Consider the following 17,383-nt stretch of genomic DNA (forward strand, 5'->3'; position numbering starts at 1 on the left):
AACTCACAAGCTGAATTAGCAAAGCAGTGGAGCTATATTTACAAAGCAATGTAGGGTATGCAGGGGAATATTAACAAATTTACAATATCTACAATATATAGAAAGATATACAACAGAGTAACACAGAAATGAGAGTAACCCCCCTCGGCAGAGAGGGGGTTCCCCACCTCCGCTCTCCCCTCTCTCCCCCCCCCCCCTTTCCCAGAGTGGGATAGAAAGAGAGAGAAAAGAGAGGAAAAAAAAATGTTAGAAGCAGTTTGTATTAATTGGAAAGGAGTTAATACAGGCCTGGTATCTTATCGGCTTCAAGGCCGAAGCCTTGGCAGAAAGCCCAGCACAGAGACAGAGCCGCACTGTGGAGGAGCGGAAGCAAGACTGAAGATAAAGTCCTGGAAAAACCCAGTATACCCTCCTGCTGTCCCAGTTCAGAAGGTGCTTCCTCCCACTTTACCAATGAAATTAGTTTAGATTGTTCTTTCCATTTACCAACTTCCGTCCACCATATTCCCTTTCTTAAGGGGGCAACGTCAACCGGCCACAGTCCACCCCTTCTAAACAATTTCATTGGCTGTTCATACTGTCCATCCAATCCAAAACGATATTTACAGTTTGTGAGTAAAGTTCATAGTCCATTCCGGCTATGCTCAGATGTAGATGATTCAAAAGTCCAAGAAAATCAGAAAATGGAAAAAATGGAAAACAGTTCATTTCTTCACCGACGAAGCGAAGAAAAGGGAAACAGGGATTCTCAGGGTCTCTTAGTTGACTCAGGGTTCGTGCACCGTAGATTCCTTGTTGATTCTTCCTCTGGGCGTGATGTAGCTGTACAACAGTTTGAAATTAACCTCTTTCAGCTAAAGTTAAATTTCTTTGTGGAATACACTGAATTTCACCATTCTCTTGCATTGCCCAATAAGTGTGACCCGGACCTTCAGCTGAAACCACCCCTCGGACAGGTTTAGCCTCTCCTAAGGGTGAAAATACCCAAACAGTTTTACCTAACAGATTCTTTTCTCTAACAACAGGAACTCTATCACCTTCTACTTTCCGTAGCAAATCTGAATGTGCAGGTCCAGCTCGGTTCACTGAACCTCTACTATTTACCAGCCAGGTTGCTTGTGTTAAATGTTTTTCCCAGTTTTTCAAAGATCCACCTCCCATGGCTTTGAGAGTGGTCTTCAACAAACCGTTGTAGCGTTCAATCTTCCCTGAAGCTGGTGCATAGTAGGGAATGTGGAATATCCACTCAATACCGTGCTCTTTTGCCCAGTTCTTTACAAGGTTGTTCTTGAAATGAGTTCCGTTGTCTGACTCAATCCTCTCTGGAGTTCCGTGTCTCCACAGGATCTGTCTCTCCAGACCGAGAATGGTGTTGCGTGCAGTTGCATGTGGAACTGGATAAGTTTCTAACCATCCAGTGTTTGCCTCTACCATAGTAAGCACGTATTGCTTACCAGAACGAGAACGTGGTAGAGTGATGTAGTCAATCTGCCAAGCTTCACCATACTTGTACTTGGACCATCTGTCACCATACCACAAGGGCTTAAGTCGTTTTGCCTGCTTAATAGCAGCACAAATGTCACAGTCATGGATGACTTCTGTGATAGCATCCATGGAAATGTCTATGGATCTGTCACGAGCCCATTGGTATGTTGCATCTCTGCCTTGATGTCCTGGCGAATCATGAGCCCACCGAGCTAAGAATATCTCACCTCGGTGCTTCCAGTCGAGATCAAGATTAGAGTCCATGTCTACTTGAGAAACTCTTGCAGCTAGATCTGCCTGATGGTTGTGTTGCTGTTCCTCAGTAGCTTTGCTCTTAGGAATGTGAGCATCGATGTGTCTCACTTTCACTGGAATTCTCTCAATTCGATCAGCAAGGTCCTGCCACAGGTTGGCTGCCCAAATGGGTTTTCCTTTCCTCCGCCAACCACTCTTCTTCCAGTTCTTTAGCCAACCCCATAGAGCATTGGCTACCATCCATGAGTCGGTGTAGAGATAAAGCTTTGGCCATCTCTCACATTCAGCCACGTCGAGAGCTAGCTGGACAGCTTTTACCTCTGCAAACTGACTGGATTCTCCTTCTCCATCCTTTGCCTCTGCAACTCGGCGTGCTGGACTACACACTGCAGACTTCCACCTTTGCATGTTTCCAACAAGACGACAGGAACCATCTGTGAACAAAGCATATTTCTTTTCATCATCAGAAAGGTCATTGTAAGGAGGAGCTTCCTCAGCACGAGTTACTTTCTCCTCTAGAGGTTTGGCACAGTTGATACCTTCAGGCCAACTTGAGATCACCTCCACTAGATGAGGTCTTTCAAGATTTCCCATTCGGGCTCTCTGTGTTATCAGAGCTATCCACTTAGACCATGTTGAGTCTGTAGCATGATGTGGTGTGGAGCCTTTGCGTTTGAGCATCCAATTCAAAACTGGTAATCTGGGAGCTAAGAGAAGTTGTGATTCAGTTCCAATTACTTCAGAAGATGCTTTCACTCCTTCATAGGCAGCTAAAATTTCTTTCTCTGTTGGAGTACAATTAGCCTCTGAACCTCTGTAACCTCGACTCCAGAAACCAAGAGGTCGTCCACGTGTCTCACCTGGAGCTTTTTGCCACAAGCACCAGGTTGGACCATTGTCACTTGCAGCCGTGTACCAAATGTTCTTAATGTCTGGACCATCTCGGACAGGTCCCAGACCCATTGCTTGAATCACCTCTTGCTTTATCTGGTCAAAGGCTGCTTGTTGTTCAGTCCCCAGTGGAAATGGTTTCTCTTTCAAGTCACATCATACAGAGGTTTCACAATTTGACTGTATCCAGGAATGTGCAGTCTCCAAAATCCCACTATCCCCAAGAAATGTAGGGTTTCTTGCTTGTTTGTGGGATTTGCCATGGTAGAGACTCTGTTTACTACATCCCCTGGAATGTGTCGGCGTCCATCCTGCCACCGCAGTCCCAGAAACTGAATCTCTGAGGTAGGTCCTTTCACCTTGTCTCGCTTGATGGCAAAACCTGCATTCAGAAGAATGTCAATGATTTTGTTACCTTTCTCGAAGACTTCCTCAGCAGTTTTACCCCAGACGATGATATCATCGATGAACTGGATGTGTTCTGGAGCACCACCTTTCTCCAGAGCATCGCGGATCACTGCATGTCAGATGCTTGAGCTGTGGATCCAGCCCATTGGCAATCTGTTGAAAGTGTACTGGATTCCTCTCCAGGTGAAAGCATACTGAGGCCTGCATTCCTCTGCAATGGGAATAGAGAAAAATGCATTAGCAGTGTCTATGGTAGCATACCATTTGGCCTCTTTGGATTCCAGCTCATATTGGAGCTCCATCATGTCTGGTACTGCTGCACTCATAGATGGTGTCACTTCATTTAGGGCTCGGCAGTCGACCGTCAGACGTTAGTCTCCATTTTGCTTCCGCACAGGCCACACTTGACTTTTGAAAGGTGAATGAGTTTTGCTGACGACTTTCTGACTCTCCAACTGACGAATCAGATTCTGAATGGGCAACAAAGAGTCACAGTTGGTTCTGTATTGTCGGTGATGCACAGTCTGAGAAGCAACCGGCAATTTAATGTCCTGTATCTTATGTTATCCCACAACTACAGATTCATCAGAAAGCTCAGCTTCAATTTTTGTCCATCAATTTCTACAGAAGATATGCCAAAAGCCCATTTATAACCTCTAGGGTCTTTGAAATGCCCTTCTCTCAGAAAATCAATTCCCAAAATACAAGGTGCATCAGGTCCGGTCACAACTGTATGCTTCCTCCATTGTATACTAGTTAAACTTATATTAACCTCCACCTTACTTAACTCTTGAGATCCACCAGTGACTCCCAGAATAGTTATAGACTCTGATCCCTGATAATTTGATGGCATTATGGTGCACTGAGCTCCTGTGTCAACCAAGGCCCTGTACTTCTGAAATTGTGAAGTGCCAGGCCACTGGATGTACACATCCCAATAGATTCTATTATCTCTGTTATCCCTGTCCTCCCCCTGGCGGGAGGCAGGGCACCCCTAGTTATGGGGAACATGCCCACATGTGCATTGTGCACAGTGTGCAGTGTTATAACCTTGCATGTTATAACTGGAGCCACTGTTGGAGCTACTAGAGTTGTTCTGGGGAACTGCGGAAGCAACAGCTACCCTTCTGGTGTTGCTGCCTCGGGTTCTGCCACTTTGCAATTCCCTCAGTCTCCTGGAAAGATTAGAAGTTGTTTGGCCATCCCACCGGTTCATGTTCTCACCAAACTGATCACGCAGAGTTATCCAAATAGTTCTACGTGATTGCCTTGGTGGTCTGTTTTGATTTGATCTGTTTTGGAATGACCTCCTTGGAGGACGTCTATTCCTCACAGATGAAACTTGTATCCACCTGGAGGAAGAATTAGAATTATCCCTTTGTGCCAATTGGGATCCGGAATCTTTCAGATCCCTCATGCAACTCTCAATTTTTCCAGACATAGTTTTAATGGCTGAAACCAAAGAAATCCTCCAATTGTCTCATTTGATCACTGAATTGGCCAACCGTGGGAGAGGCTCCACCATAATTTCTTGACGCAATTCTGCTTGCCAGAATGTTTGCATAGTTAGAAGGAGCAAGTGTGATGATCTTTTTAGCAAGACCAATACCCACAGGAATGTCATCAGGATTCAGAGTTTCATGTTCACCATAGAGTAGCTCTGTAACAGCAAATTCTCTCAAGCGCTTAATTCCCTCATCTATGGTAGTCCAGGGTTTAGGATTCCATGGAAGATCATCTTGGGAAGGGTATCTCAGGGCAACCACTATTAAAAGGCGTATCCACAGATTAACCTTACCGAGAACCCTGCCTAGATGTCTATCTATTCCATTATCCCTCGAGAGAGTTCCTAACTGAGCTGCTGACTTGTCTCCAACTGTTAGAGCTGGAGCACCTGTATCATAACACCTACTAAACCAAGCTAGAACTGGCTCCTTATCTGCCCTGGTGTAATCTTTACGGACATTTCTAATCTCTTCCCTCGGAGATGAACACACAGTTATGTCATCTTCTTGTTCCTCTCCCTCAGCTTGTTGCCCTAATAACCCTCCTGCCATTCGAGTACTGTGTCCAGTTCTGGGCCCCTCAGTTTAGGAAGGATGTTGACTTGCTGGAACGAGTCCAGAGAAGGGCAACGGAGTTAGTGAGGGGCTTGGAACACAAGCCCTATGAGGAGAGACTGAGGGAGCTGGGGCTGCTTAGCCTGGAGAGGAGGAGACTCAGGGGTGACCTTATTGCTCTCTACAACTACCTGAAGGGGGGTTGTAAACAGGCAGAGGTTTGTCTCTTCTCCCAGGCAGCCAGCACTAGAACAAGAGGACACAGTCTCAGGCTGCGCATGGGAATTTCAGGCTGGAGGTCAGGAGGAAGTTTTACACAGAGAGAGTGATTGCCCATTGGAATGGACTGCCCAGGGAGGTGGTGGAGTCGCTGTCATTGGAGGTGTTCAGGAGGAGACTTGACAGGGTGCTTGGTTACATGGGTTAGTTGATTAGGTGGTGTTGGGTGATAGGTTGGACGCGATGATCTTGAAGGTCTCTTCCAACCTGGTTTATTCTATTCTATTCTATTTTCTCAAGGATCTCTTTAAGCTGAGAACCACCTTTGCCAGCTCCTATCCTAGGTGCATCTCTATCCTGCTTTGCTCTCACTAGGTTAGCTAGATCTTTAAAACAAATCTTCTCTTCCTCCTCAGCAGGGTTTCTTAGAGTAGAGGGCCCCTCACCAAGATCAGTCTCCTGCTCTTCTTCTCCATCATCTTTGGTCTTTCCACTTCTAGTCTTTAAAACAGCCACCTTAACTGGAGCTGTGTTTGAATTTACAGCCACCTTAATAGAAGCTGACAGGTCCTGAGATAAATCCGCTGCTGGGGCAGTGACTTCCGGTCCCACCGAGAGAGTGGGCTGAAATGACATTGCTTTGTTAATGGCTGATGGAGAAGAAGGAGAATGAGAATGAGGAGACGCCATGTTGATACCAGCCGCCGCCCTTGGCAGCCTGCCAGAATCAGTGGCAAAGTCATTCAGGGCTCCCTTTCCAATTAACTTCTTAGCCCTCTTTTTAACTGACAGAGATTCTGCACACTCCTCATCACTAGATGTCTCTGGAACTGATCCAGAGCCACAGCGTTTTCTCTTTGATCTAGTTTTAATAACAAAAATCGCCCTGGATATCTTCCTCTCTCACCACAAAGAAATCAGCAGATACACAATAATTATCAGCAGCAGCCAAATTACACCCATAAAATAAATCACCTTTGGATCCCAGCCATCACCTAAAGTTACTCTCTCCTCCGGCAGAATCTTAAAACCCTTTATCTCAATTAGGAGAGTGGTGGAGGTAACATTTCTGTATCTCGCTGGCCATAATAAATCAATACATTTTCCATACCATAATCTGACTCTATAAACAAACCACAGATAAATTGTCCGCACCAAATATTTACCCAGGTAATCCAAAATCAAACCCAAACAATATCTGTAAACCAGAGCCCCAAAAATTGAAATGAATAGTCGTTCTACGAACCACAACATCTTCATGTTTGCTAATTCAGCTAGAAAACGCTAAATCAATCAAGTAATAAATTAAGCTAATTATCTGTTGCACATTGGGTAAGCCAAGAATAAGAATGTTGTAGGGTTGGGGGAAGGGCCAGGCCCTTCCCCCCCAATGTGAGTAGAGGGAAGAAAATTGAAGGGAAAGGAAAAAAAAACCTAACAGCTGAATTAGCAAAGCTGTGGGTGCTGTATATTTAAAAAGCAGTTTAGGGAAACACAGGGAAATATATACAGAATTTACAGTATTTACAATATATACAGAAATATACAACTAAGTAGCACAGAAATGAGAGTTCCCCCCTCTGCTGAGGGGGTTCCCCACCTCTGCTCCCCCTTCTCTCCCCCATTGCCCAGAGAGGGTTAGAAAGAGAGAAGAAGAGAAAGAAAAAAAATTAAAAGCAGTTATGTGTTAATTGGAAAGCGGTTAATACAGGCCTTGCAGTTTATCAGTTTCAAGGTCAAGCCTGGCCGAAAGCCCAGAAGCTGCGAGCTGCAAGCCACCGAAGGAGGGGAAGGCAGACTGACCAGAAAAGTGTAGGAATGCCCAGGATTCTCTGCTGTACTTCCAGTTCAAAAGGTGCTTCCCCCCAATCTACCAATGAAATTAGTTTAGATCCGTCTTTCGTTTACAAACATCTGTTACAGTTTGAGCTGGGTGCCCCCCTGCAATGTTTACTTCCTGTGTCCAGAAGTCCAGCCCAGAGGGGTGGACACAGGAAATTATGTAGTATTTCATACCACAATTCTTTGCACCACTATAAGATACAGTGCAGAGTCTAGCACGCCCTCTTTTCTTCCTCCTCCGTCAGCCGGTAACTGGGGGAGATGTCTCCTGGCTTTGGGCCTGGCTAGGCCCAAGGCCATGGGGGGATGGGCAGTCTCAGATCTGGCCAGCTGAGACTAGCCTAGTAGTGGGAGGGGGAAGAAGGAGCCCTGGGGGTCTTGGGTGTACCCTCAGGTGGGGATGGGATCTCTCTGGGTCTGTTTTGGGATCTTTCTTTGTCACTGCGCTTTTGGCTTTCTGTAAAAGTTCACTGCTTTCTATTTAAACTTTCCATCACTTTTGCAATCCGTTTGTCTGAGTGTTTATTGTTGCCAGGGGTGGGGAAGGGGGCTGCCTCAACCCAGCACAACATCTGACCACAATATTCCCTTTCTTAAGGGGACAGCCTCAAATGGTCACAGGGGGTCAGTCTCAACCCATCACAACTGGATAAATCATAGAATCATCGAATCATAGAGTTGTCAGGGTTGGAAGGGACCTCAACGATCATCTTGTTCCACCCCTCTCTGCCATGGGCAGGGACACTTTCCACTAGAACAGGTTGACCAGAGCCACATCCAGCCTGGCCTTAAAAACCTCTATGGATGAGGCTTCCACCATCTCCTTGGGCAACCTGTTCTAGTGTTTCACCACCCTCACAGTGAAGAACTTCCTAACGTCTAATCTACATCTACCCTCCTCTAGCTTGGATCCATTCTTCCTAGTCTTATCCGTACCCAACATCGTAAAAAGTCCCTCCCCAGCTTTCTTGTAGGCCCACTTTGGATACTGGAAGGCCACAATAAGGTCTCCTTGGAGCCTTCTCTCCAAACTGAATAGCCCCAATGCTTTCATCCTCTCTTCATAGGAGAAGTGTTCCAGCCCTCTGATCATCCTTGTGGCCTTTCTCTGGAGATGTTCCAGCATGTCCATATCTTTCTGACGAGAACGGAGACAGGGACGACAGCACTCAATATGAGTGATAGTAATCATCCAACTTTATTGTTCCACACTTCATTATTTATAGTCTTATCTTATGCATAGTTAATTCTATTCTAATTTGACACATACTATTGGTTTCTCTCTAAAAGGTTACATCATTGTTTTCACAACTCTGTGGAATTTTTTCTGCTCAGTCTATAATTGCTCTTTTTCCCAGATCTCGCCTCCTCCTTATCTTGCTTGCCTCCCTTCTCAGGGGCAGCTGGACTTCAGCATACCAGGCAATCAACACTTTCCCACAGCTCCTACTCCTCCACTATATTATCAACAGAGAATTCTTCAAGGCCTGAATTGCACAGGTGTTCCTGGGACCCATGTCCCCTCTTGCTCAAAACAATCCCCAACATCTTTCTTGTAATAGGGGTTTGTGGTGGTGAGAGAAAGTTCAGTTCTCCCCCACACACAAAGAAACCACGGCTAACTCAGTCGGAGAAGCAAAGGATATGAGCTATATTTACAAGCAGGATGAAATGCAGATGATTATATACACAATATACAGTATTTACAATATATACAGAAATATACAGCAAAGAAAGTAATACAGAACAAAACTCCCTCCACCAGGCAGAGGAAGGTTCCCCCCCGGTACCCCCTCTCTCCCCCTACCCCATTTTTCCCAAAAAAAAAGGGTTAGAGAGAGAGAAAAGGTAATTATTAAGGAGGAAAATTCTGTTGGGCTCAAAGCGCTAGCTCCAGCTGCTGTTGCTTAGAGGCAGAAGCAGACAGGCTGAAAAGACAGAACTGACTGGAACAGAGACTCAAACTGAACTAAAACTTAAAGTTGCATTTTACCTATCTACTAATGAAATTCGTTTAGACTTATCTTTGTTTTCAAAATATTCAGCCAGAGTGTTCCAGCACTGTCCCTTTCTTAAAGGCACAGCCTAAAATGGTCACAATCAACCCCTTCTAAACCGCCAGCTGGATGTGGCACCATTCTCCACCACTCTCAGGGCTCAGCCCTCCAGCCAGTTCCTAACCCAGCACAGAGCATTGTGGTCCAAGCCACGAGCTGACAGCTTAGACAGCAGTTTGCTGTGGGGGACGGTGTCAAAGGCCTTGCTGAAGTCCAGGTAGACCACATCCACAGGCCTCCCATCATCCACCAGGCGGGTCACCTGATCATAGAAGGAGATCAGGTTGGAATGGCAGGACCTTCCCTTCCTAAATCCATGTTGGCTGGACCCGAGCCCTTGGCCATCCTTCAGGTGTGCAATTATTGCCGCCAGGATAATCTGCTCCATCACTTTCCCTGGCACTGAGGTCAGGCTGACTGGCCTGTAGTTTCTGGGTTCCTCCATCCGACCCTTCTTGTGGATGGGGACCACACTGGCCAGTTTCCAGTCATCTGGGACCTCAGCGGTGAGCCAGGACTGGAGGAAAATGATGGAGAGCAGCTTGGCCAGCTCATCTGCCAGCTCTATCAGCACCCTAGGATGGATCCCAGCTAACAGGAAGGAAACACAAGCTTTACTAGACCTTGTGGGATTCTGGAGAATGCATATTCTAAGCTATAGTCAGCTTGTGAGCCCTCTACTGAAAAACCCAAACGCGTGGAGCCTTAAGCAACGAGCCTTTGAGCAGATGAAACAGAAGATAGCTTGTGTGGTAGCTCTTGGGCCTGCACTGCAGACAGGGAGCATGGCCTAACTTGAACCTCTGGAAGAGAACATCAGGAGAAACTTAAGATCAATCATTAGGGTTTTGGAGACAGGGGTATTGAGAATCAGAAACCCACTACACTGTGAGTCTCTGACTTCTCATGGTCGACTGCAGGAGCTACACCTGTGTCTGCTGTGAGCAGGTGAGTGACCTTCTCAGTCTAGTGGCTGAGCTGAAGGAGGAAGTTTAAACACTGAGGACTATTAGGGAGTGCAAGAAGGGAGCTAGACTGATGGAATCAGACTCTGCTGTCCCTCAAACAGTCCCACCAGCCACACAGTAGTCAGGACACTAAGGGCTCCCTACCCTCTTACCAGCTTCCCAAACAGGATGACTCAGAAACTGGAGATCAGTGGAGACAAATTCCCCCCAAGTGCGGCAGGCATGGCACCCCAATAGCCACTGAACCCCTTCAGGTGCTCCTGAAGAATAGATTTGCTTAGTGAACCTGTTTACACCAACAGCAATGTTCTGCAAGTGAAACCAACTAACAACAACTATGAAAGCTTGTCTAAGTTTACATCATTCAGAGAGGCTAGGAGTGAGCAAACCTACTGTCAAAACAACCGCAGTTAAGAAGAAAAGATCAGTGCCGGGGATTCACTTCCGAAGGGCGTTGAGAGTCCTATATGCACTCTTTAGGGAAGTATGTTGCCTACCTGGAGCCAGGGTTAAAGATGTAGTGAGAAAAATTCATACTCTGGTCCGCCCAACTGACTACCACCCATTGATGGTTTTCCAAGTAGGCAATGATGAAATCTCAACAAGAAGTTTGAGAGCAATGAAGGAGGACTTCAGAACCCTGGGACAAATGGTGAAGGGGTCAGGAACACAAGTAGTATTTGCTTCTGTCCCACCACTAGCTATGCCTGATGAGGACATGAACATGAAAATCCAGCAAATTAATGCCTGGCTGATGGACTGGTGCCAATAGCAGGTTTTTGGGTTCTTTGATCATGGGCTACTCTATGAGACCCTAGGTCTGATGACTATAGATAGGAGATGCTTGTCTCTAAGAAGAAAAAGAATCCTGGGACAAGAACTGGCAGGGCTGGTTGATAGGTCTTTAAACTAATTTCAAAGGGGGAAGAGGGAAAAGCCAGGCTCACTGAAGACAAACCTGGGACAATTGTGAGATGGAGTACCAGCTCCACTGCTGGTACCAGGCCCCTTCTTTATTTATAGAGTGGTTATACTTTTTATAGATGTCAGCATTCTAATTCCCTGGAGACCTCAAGCTTCTGGATTGATTTGCACAGCTACTAGTCAGTTGGGTGGTTGTCAGGGCTGCAGCCTAACCTTGTTGATGAGCAGAGTATGTTATAGCCCAACAACTGACAGTGGGCTGCCCTTTTGCTGAGAACTGCCCATACCACTCCCAACTAATGTCATATTCATGGTCACTAGCCAACTGGTCTAGAGGCCAGTTATACGTGGCTTCCTGGGGTTTTAACTGGCCTTGGGGACCACCACCACCACTGCTGAACTCTTGCCTGTTCTTCTCTCAAGACCTGTCACTTGCTCGTTCAAGGGTGTCAGAAAAACACTCAGATGCCCCATATAACCTCTTAACTTTCTTCAAACTACATCCTGTTTTATTTCTTTTTAATTATTAATGTTCTTGTTATTAGTCTGTAGAAGCTGCTTGGTTAAGTATTTGGAGGAAAACAACACCTGTCCAACATGTCGGATTGTTATACACCAGAGCCATCCATTACAGTATATCGGGTAAGTGTGTGGTATGAAAGGAAAAGCACAACTAGTTACTCTTTGGGCTGTTGAAACCTCTCAAATACAGTATAATCTCTCTCTACAATTTTTATTTGCTTATCAGTATTTTAAATATATATAAAGAAGACTGATTAAAAATAGAAGATTTATATTAAAGTTATTAAATTCTGCTGTGCATCTGAAATTCATTTGACATAAATCTTTTTCTCTTGAATCAAACAACAGACACAATAGACTGCAAATACACATCCTTATTGTTGATTTAGTCTTTCAAATAACTTTTCAGTTCACAGGTGATGATGAAAAAGTTGGTATCAGAAAAGTTAGAGTAGTAGCTTCAATATCTTTAATAGAACAGTCTCTGTAAGATATGCACCTGCTTATTTCCATATAGAGATCTCTTGCTGTGTGACCTAAAATGAATATGGTATTGTATCATAATTTCCTTATTTTTCAGTGTATTTTCTGTTTAGTTATACATTACCTTTATTTTTCTTCAGCAGTTTCATTTTTAAAATTTCAAATATATCAGTCAAATTATTATACTACCTGCATTGGCTGGATCTGCACTAGAGATTTGTACCATAGCAACTTTCATTGACAGAAATGTATTGAGACAGTGTGTTCATAGTATTGTGTAGACTCTTGTCTACCTGCATGCAGTTTCTTTTAATTTGTGGCACTGCTTCAAATGTGCACATCTCAGTTCTATTGCAGCTTTTGAAGAAGTGGCTATAGAAAAAAATTTGATTCTTTCTCCATTTTCACTGAGTTCACTGAATTGCTCAAACTTGAGTTCCCTTAAAAAGTCAGAAATAAGATAAAGTTTTCTTCTATCTTTCAAGAATGATGTAGAGATTGTACTAGAGTATTTTTAAACTATGACAAAACAGTCGTGACAAATCCATGTCAGTAGGCACTTAAGACAACACGGTTGTCATCTGTAAAGCTACAGAAGTACATCCACATATTGGTTCAGAAGCCTGTTTTAAATCCTAAAAGGTGTCTGGGAGCATAGCCTCAAATTGAGTAGTTAGTGGATTTGACAGTTGTTTGTGGACACTGAATGCACAGTATTATGTCTTTTTAAAAATGGATCCCTTCAGTCTAGGTTCTTTGCTCTGTTGCTTCCAAAAAATGAATATGTCCTCCTAGAGAAATATTTTCCTGAGCTAGTTGCAAAATACTGTCCCTTAAAGATCAAAACAGACAGCCTTTGTCCAACCTGATTTTGAAAGTCTGTGGTTTCTTCAATAATGAATTAATAGGGAGGAACTTTGTATTATGCTTTAGTTACAAGAATCTATAAACTAATTTATCCCCATTCATCTGGGGAATAAGTAAAACAAACGCATCTCATGTTTCATCATTAAGAATGCTGTTAAATTCTCACCTCTGCTTTCATGCTGGTGGCTAAAATAATTCATTTAGATTGAAATGTTTTTGAACATTTAAAAATCTTAACCCAAGAGTCAAATCTGGAGTTTGCTATTGTAAGCTCTTCTAGGGCTTAATGCCATGGTAGCAGCTGAGACTGACATTTTTAGATTGTACTGGATTTTATTTATAGTTTGGAAGTCAGGGTAATGTTCTGGTCTTTTCAGGCAGTAACATCTTTTAGAATAATCCAGGAAATGGCATATTGTAGTTAAACTTTGGTTGAAAGCATCAGTGTTTACAATATTAATCAGTTTTGCTTCCCCATAATTTGCTTCCTTATGTGCTAGATCAGTCTGTCTTTTTTTCTTTTGCCCTTTTTAGCTAGATGGGCTTCTGAGCTATGTGATGTTGTTCTTGGGTAAAATTCTGGATTATAAGAGCAAATGCAAAATTTCTTTGTTTTCTTCTTTGCTCTCTTCTAACATTCCTTTCTAACATTTCTGTTACACTTCTGTCAGTTCTTGTCATAGCCTGAACTTTATTTTCATTTCTTTTTTCTTACAGTTATCTCTTGTTTGATATTTCAGTAATTCAAGATACATATTTTTATTTCTTATAAGACTGTATAGGTTTGTAGAGTCAATTATAATATCAAATCTCTTTAAGAGAAATATTTTGAATCAAGATGGCTAATTTGAGCCTTCACATTTTTTTTATTTTTTCTTTTCCCCCTGCTAGTCATGATAGAACAATGCAAGATATTGTTTACAAACTTGTGCCAGGACTCCAAGAAGGTAAGTTTTTCTGCTATGACCTATATTTAATGAATGTTAGATTTACATATAGTTCCTTTACATTAATAAAAGCAGGAAGTGAGGAATATGTTAACAAGGGGATGAAAAATATTATCTTCATTTGTTACAGTTAGAATAGAATAGAATAGAATAGAATAGAATAGAATAGAATAGAATAGAATAGAATAGAATAGACCAGGTTGGAAGAGACCTTCAAGATCATCATGTCCAACCTATCATCCAACACCACCTAATCAACTAACCCATGTAACCAAGCACCCTATCAAGTCTCCTCCTGAATACCTCCAGTGATGGTGATTCCACCACCTCCCCGGGCAGCCCATTCCAATGGGCAATCACTCTCTCTGTGTAAAACTTCCTCCTGACCTCCAGCCTGAACCTCCCCTGGCGCAGCCTGAGACTATGTCCTCTTGTTCTGGTGCTGGCTGCCTGGGAGAAGAGACCAACCTCTGCCTGTCTACAACCCCCCTTCAGGTAGTTGTAGAGAGCAAGAAGGTCACCCCTGAGTCTCCTCTTCTCCAGGCTAAGCAGCCCCAGATCCCTCAGCCTCTCCTCATAGGGCTTGTGTTCCAAGCCCCTCACCAACTTTGTTGCCCTTCTCTGGACATGCTCCAGCAAGTCAACATCCTTCCTAAACTGAGGGGCCCAGAACTGGACACAGTACTCGAGGTGTGGCCTAACCAGTGCAGTGTACAGGGGCAGAATGACCTCCCTGCTCCTGCTGGCCACACTGTTCTTGATGCAGGCCAGGATGCCATTGGCCCTCCTGGCTGCCTGGGCACACTGCAGGCTCATGTCCATCCTACCATCAACCAGCACCCCCAGGTCCCTCTCTGCCTGGCCACTCTCCAGCCACTCTGACCCCAGCCTGTAGCTCTGCATGGGGTTGTTGTGGCCGATGTGCAGAACCCGGCACTTGGATGTGTTCAATCTCATGCTGTTGGATTCTGCCCATCTGTCCAGCCTGTAGAGGTCTCTCTGCAGAGCCTCTCTACCCTCCAGCAGATCAACTTGGTGTCGTCCGCAAATTTACTGATGATGGACTCAATGCCCTCATCCAGATCATCAATAAAGATGTTAAAGAGGATGGGGCCCAGCACTGATCCCTGGGGGACTCCACTACTGACTGGCCGCCAGCTGGATGTGGCACCATTCACCACCACTCTCTGGGCTCGGCCCTCCAGCCAGTTCCTAACCCATCGCAGTGTGCTCCCATCCAAGCCATGGGCTGACAGCTTGGCCAGGAGTTTTCTGTGGGGGACAGTGTCAAAGGCCTTGCTGAAGTTGTAGCACTATTCTCCTCTATACTTCAGTGCTTTTAAAAATTTTATACTTTTACCAGCAGTATTACTGAAAAAAACTTCAGAAATTAAAATCCCGGTGTTATTTCAGGGAAAAGCAATATTATGTAAACCTAAATAGCACTACAACTTGTTCATGTTGGCATTCTATAATTTGCCATACATTCTTCTTTAATAAACTGTGTACACATCCATGTCTTTTTGACAGCTTTGCAGAGTTCTCTGAGTAGAATATTAATGTAGCATAACTTTTAATTTCAGAAGTAGTAGTTTTCAGTTTTCTACTTTCAAGTAGAATATTTGAATCCAGTTAAATGAGGACATTATCGGACATTTATAAGCAAGTTTAGGTAAAGAGATTATTTTAAAATTATTTCTAGGATTTTGAAAATCAGAGATATGGATACAAATTAGAAGCCAATATTTGGACAGACGTATTGAAGGAGGAAACACACAAAATATGGTATAGAATTTAAAATTTATTTTATATGTAATTACAGAATTGTGCAATAATAGCTCTACAAATGACTTGGTAGTATTCTGCCTCTCAAGAATAAGACCTTAGGTAACTTGATTATGGCTGCAAGAGTAGAGAAGTAGCAAAAAAGTGCTAATGCTAGTTCCTGCCTGACAAGCTTCCTTTACAGATCAGATGAGGGTTTTGGAATACCTTAATAAATATTGTGGTAGAATATTATTGCATAACTAATATTTGCAATTTTAAACAGCGGAAATGAAAAAGCAGAGGGAATTCTATCACAAACTGGGTATGGAAGTACCAGGGGACATCAGAGGGGAGTCATGCTCTGCAAAGCAACATCTAGATTCACATCGCAATGGTAAATGGCCTTATGTTTTTTCTGTCTTGGGGTGGGGGCACAGACTGCTGTGGACTTATATATCGTCAGGTTCCTCAGATGGTCACAAACCTTGTCTTTGATTGTGGTGGGAGGCACTTCATCTCCCTGGTCTCCATCTTGTGGGCTATCAACATGAAAGCCATGAGGAGAGGGGTTGTCAGTGAAGACTGAGGCAAAAAAGTTGTTGAGAATCTCAGCCTTCTTCTCATCCATTGTTACTAGTTCACCTCTGTTGCTCATTGGGGAGGTTACGCTTTCTTTAACCTTCCATTTCTGGTTTATGTACTTGTAGAAGCCCTTCTTGTTTTTATTTACATCCCTTGCCAAGTTCAGTTCCAGCTGTGCCTTGGCCTTCCTGACCTCATCCCTACACAACCAGGCAACATCCCTATACTCTTCTCAGGATGCCTATCTGTCCTTCCATTTCCTGTATAGTCTCATCTTGCCCTTTAGTTTGACCAGCAGGTCTCAACTCAGCCATGGTGATCTCTTGCCTTCCTTGCCCAATTTCTTACACCTGGGGATTGAGATCTGTTGCACTTTATAGAAAGCATCTTTAAGGATCTGCCAGCTCCGTTGTCTTGGAGGGCTGATTCCCATGGGGTCCTATTGTGACCGTTTGAGGCTGTGCCTTTAAGAAAGAGACAATGCTGGGACACTATGGCTGAATGTTTTGGAATATTAACAAAAACAATCAGATATTCTAAACTAATTTCATTGGTGGACTGGTAGAATGCAGTTTTAAGTTTAGGTGCAGCTGGAACTTTCCTCAGTTCGCTCCTTTCCTTCTCCCTTTCCAGCTCGTCTGCTTCTGGGCTCCCTGCCAGAGTGACCCTGAACAGATAAGGCCGACTAACACCCTGCTTTAATTAATAACTACTCCTTTTCTCTCTTTCTAACCCTCTTTGGGGAAAAAGGGGAGAGAAGGGGGTACAGGGGGGGAACCCTCCTCTGGAGGAGGGAATTTCGTTCCTGTATTATTGGCATTTTTACTTTGCAGTATATTTCTGTGTATATATTGTAAATACTGTAAATTGTGTACATATCCTGCATCTTTTCAAAATTGCTTGTAATATAGCATTTTCTCTTTGCTTCTCTGGCTGGCTAGCTGTGGTTTTTTTTTTTTTCTTCCTCTTTGTGGGGGAGAGAAGGCTGGGCCCTTCTCTCTCAAAGCCATCACATTTCTTTTTGGCTTCCCAACGTGCGGCAGATAATTAGCTTGATTTATTGCTTGCTTGACTCGGAGAAGCAAACATGAAGGTGCTTTGGATTT

At 43.9% G+C, this 17,383-nt stretch overlaps 1 protein-coding gene across 1 annotated transcript in view; it reads left to right on the plus strand.

The window, feature by feature from the left end:
• PCGF3 (polycomb group ring finger 3) overlaps positions 1–17,383 on the plus strand; it is a 396,460-nt gene that overhangs the window by 336,443 nt on the left and 42,634 nt on the right. The window contains exons 6-8 of the mRNA XM_068155307.1: positions 11,655–11,751; positions 13,873–13,928; positions 15,979–16,089. Of these exons, the coding sequence (XP_068011408.1) occupies positions 11,655–11,751; positions 13,873–13,928; positions 15,979–16,089 (264 nt within the window). The remainder of the gene's footprint in view (positions 1–11,654; positions 11,752–13,872; positions 13,929–15,978; positions 16,090–17,383) is intronic.

Source organism: Melanerpes formicivorus, unplaced genomic scaffold (genome assembly GCF_026170545.1).
Source record: "Melanerpes formicivorus ecotype bairdi unplaced genomic scaffold, bMelFor1.0.p_v2 SCAF_31, whole genome shotgun sequence".
Classification (NCBI taxonomy): domain Eukaryota; kingdom Metazoa; phylum Chordata; class Aves; order Piciformes; family Picidae; genus Melanerpes; species Melanerpes formicivorus.